We start from the raw sequence: 3034 nt of genomic DNA on the forward strand, positions 1-3034 counted from the left end.
ATTGCCCTCTGCCAAGGAGACAGCGGTTACTGTCGTAGACCACATCTTTCGGTTACATGGCCTCCCGGTAGATGTGGTGTCCGACAGGGGTCCCCAGTTTGTGTCCAAATTTTGGCAGGAGTTTTGTAGACTGCTGGGCGCGACGGCTAGTCTTTCCTCTGGGTTCCACCCCCAGACCAATGGACAGACCGAGAGAGCCAACCAAGATTTAGAGCGTATGTTGCGATGTTTGGCGTCCAAGAATCCTTCCTCCTGGAGCCAACAACTCTCTATGATTGAGTACGCACACAATTCGTTACCAGTGTCTTCTACGGGCCTCTCTCCGTTCGAATGCAGTTTAGGTTACCAGCCACCTGTGTTTCCCAGTCTGGAATCCGAAGTCGCGGTCCCCTCTGCTCACGCCTTTGTCCAGAGGTGCCACCGCACTTGGAACAGAGCCCGCGAGACTCTGTTGCAAGTGAGGGCGCGCACCAAGGCTAAGACCGATCGCCACCGGTCAAAGCCTCCCGTATACGTCGTGGGTCAAAAAGTGTGGCTTTCTACCAAGAACATTCCGCTCCGTTCCGTTGCCAATAAGTTAGCTCCCAAATTCATTGGCCCGTTTCCTGTCACTAAGATTATTAGCCCAGTGGCAGTCCGACTCAAATTGCCTCCGGCGTACAGGAGGATTCATCCCGCCTTCCATGTTTCCAAAATTAAGCCTGTTTTTCACTCGCATCTTAATCCGCCTACTCCGGTTCCCCCACCGCCGCGGCTCGTAGACGGGGAACCAACCTATTCGGTTAATCGCATTCTGGACTCGAGGCGGAGGGGACGCGGATTCCAGTACTTGGTGGACTGGGAAGGTTACGGTCCGGAGGAGAGAAGTTGGGTTCCTGCTAGAGACATTCTGGATCACTCCCTTATCGATGATTACAATCGGCAGGTAAGGAGTTCTGGGAACGCCGTGAGGCGTTCCTAGGAGAGGGGTACTGTCACGGTTCATGAATCCGCTGTCTCATTCTGGTGTCTGTGTGATGGTGTGGGTGTGTCACCTGATTGTTTTGTGTGGGCGTCGCCGCTGATTGTTGATCAGCGGCAGCTGTGAGCAATTACCATCTGCCTATATAACGCCTTGTCTTTCGTCTCTTGTTTGTCAGATCGTTGTACGGTGTCCGCGTGTTGTTTCCTGTGTTGCTTGTTGTGTGTTTCCCTGGACTGGACTTTGATTCATTGCTTCCTGGTTTTCGTGTTCTCGTTGGATTACTCTCTGGACTTCACGCTCGGATTACTTCACGGACACTGCTCTTCGGTCATCACTCTTCACGGATCTTCACCGCCCATCGACGTCCCTGTGTTACCACTCTCCTGCTGACTGTTATATGTTCTTTGTGTATGTTGAATCTGACTACCTTCGGTGTGAAGCTCTATTAAAGAGATTTAACTTGCATCTGCATCCTTCCTTCATTCCGTGACAAAGTGATGTGCCTGAATGACAACTAATGTCCTGTAGTAGAGAAATTTAAGTAATAGAGGAACACTTGTTTTTGGCTGTATACATGAAATAGTAACCTTTTAATTACATTCATTCACATCAAAGATATATATTTTATATATATATATATATAAAGATATATAGTTTCAGGACTGTTAAACAACTCTTTTTGACATTTTGCTAAATAATTAACCCTGATTAAATTATACAGAAGCAGAATCCTGTGGGTAAAGCAGGTAGCCTGTGAAAGTGGAATAGTTGTACCGTTGATCCACAAAGATCCAGCATCTGACCCACAGCCTCACGTGAACCTCCTCTCCAACATCCAGTTCCATCACGGCACCATTGGACATTTGGTCGTTGCGCTCCCCAGAATTATATTCGTATGAAGACACAAATCGCGCCGTGCCTTTAAAGATGCTCAGACCCATATCATGGGAGGCAAAGGCGGAGCCTGAGTACCTGAAGTAATAAACACCTTTAACAGGTGCTGTGAAGACTCCTGCAACAGATATTTTAAGACACATTTTATCACATATAGAATAAAGCAGCACAATGACTAATCAACTAAACCAAAACTGGGGCATAAAAAATACTCTGTATGTTTGTTTGCATACTTGTATAGAATATGTTCTGGTTTTAAATGCTATACAGAGCAGAAAAAAGCAAGGACCTCATTACAAATGAAACCAAGCACAATTTTTGAGGATTTTAAACCACAGACAGTCAAACTGAATATGCAGAAACCTGTGACAGGGTTGTATGCGTTGCCAACGTTGGTTAGGACTTTATCAAAGATGAGTTTGGTCTCTGTACTGAAAGGCCCTCGGCTTGTACTCTCTGTTGCTGACATGGATGCAGTGAATGCCACTCTTGGACTCTCTGTGTGTGGAGAAGACATGTTAGTTTGCTTTTACATTTAATAAAACCATTACATTTCCCCAAGGAAATATGAATAATGCTTGTTCATGCTAAATGGTAATGGTTGAAAATGTACAACATTGTTAGTATCCAAAATAGAGTATCCATCCAAACCAAAACAGTTTAGAGAATTTACCCTTAATCTGTTTCTGCAGGTCCTGAATCAAGCTTTTCTGCTCTTCTAGTTCATTTTTAGCAGCGTTCAGATCCGTTGTCACTCCATCAAGCGATGCTTTAAGCTCTTTCAACTCAGAGTAGATATTCAGAACAGGAGTCATAATATCCTCATCCTGTGCCATGCAGGAATTTAGTATCGAGATTAAGAAGATCTGAAATAAAGCCATTATGACTGTTTCTCTGGTGCTAAAGAGAGGAGCAAAGATCTACAGTCACCGTGCTTCTTATTTGTACAGAGCTACTCTTGGTTAATCATTAAGACTTTGGAGTTTTTTGATTGGTGATAAGATTTACTGCTTACGTCTGAGGAAAAAACATATAAACACAAGTATTTGACTAATCAATATGAAAACTTTCTGGAATTGAACAAGTCAGTGTCCATTATGTTGCAGGCTACAAACTGCTTAACTAATTTCACTAGTCCTATGTTCAAATCTTATGAAAGCAGATTCATTTATTGCT

General features: G+C 44.2%; 1 protein-coding gene across 1 annotated transcript; it reads right to left on the bottom strand.

The window, feature by feature from the left end:
* Positions 1-972: 972 nt before the first annotated feature.
* cbln11 (cerebellin 11) lies at positions 973-2749 on the bottom strand. The gene is made up of 3 exons (XM_067400990.1): positions 2532-2749; positions 2222-2356; positions 973-1976 (listed from the first exon to the last, which is right to left on the bottom strand). Exons 1-3 carry the CDS (start codon positions 2737-2739, stop codon positions 1678-1680), a joined length of 642 nt encoding a protein of 213 aa, XP_067257091.1. The 5' UTR covers positions 2740-2749; the 3' UTR covers positions 973-1677.
* Between the last annotated feature and the right edge of the window lie 285 nt (positions 2750-3034).

The sequence above is a fragment of the Chanodichthys erythropterus genome, chromosome 11, assembly GCF_024489055.1.
Source record: "Chanodichthys erythropterus isolate Z2021 chromosome 11, ASM2448905v1, whole genome shotgun sequence".
Taxonomy (NCBI): domain Eukaryota; kingdom Metazoa; phylum Chordata; class Actinopteri; order Cypriniformes; family Xenocyprididae; genus Chanodichthys; species Chanodichthys erythropterus.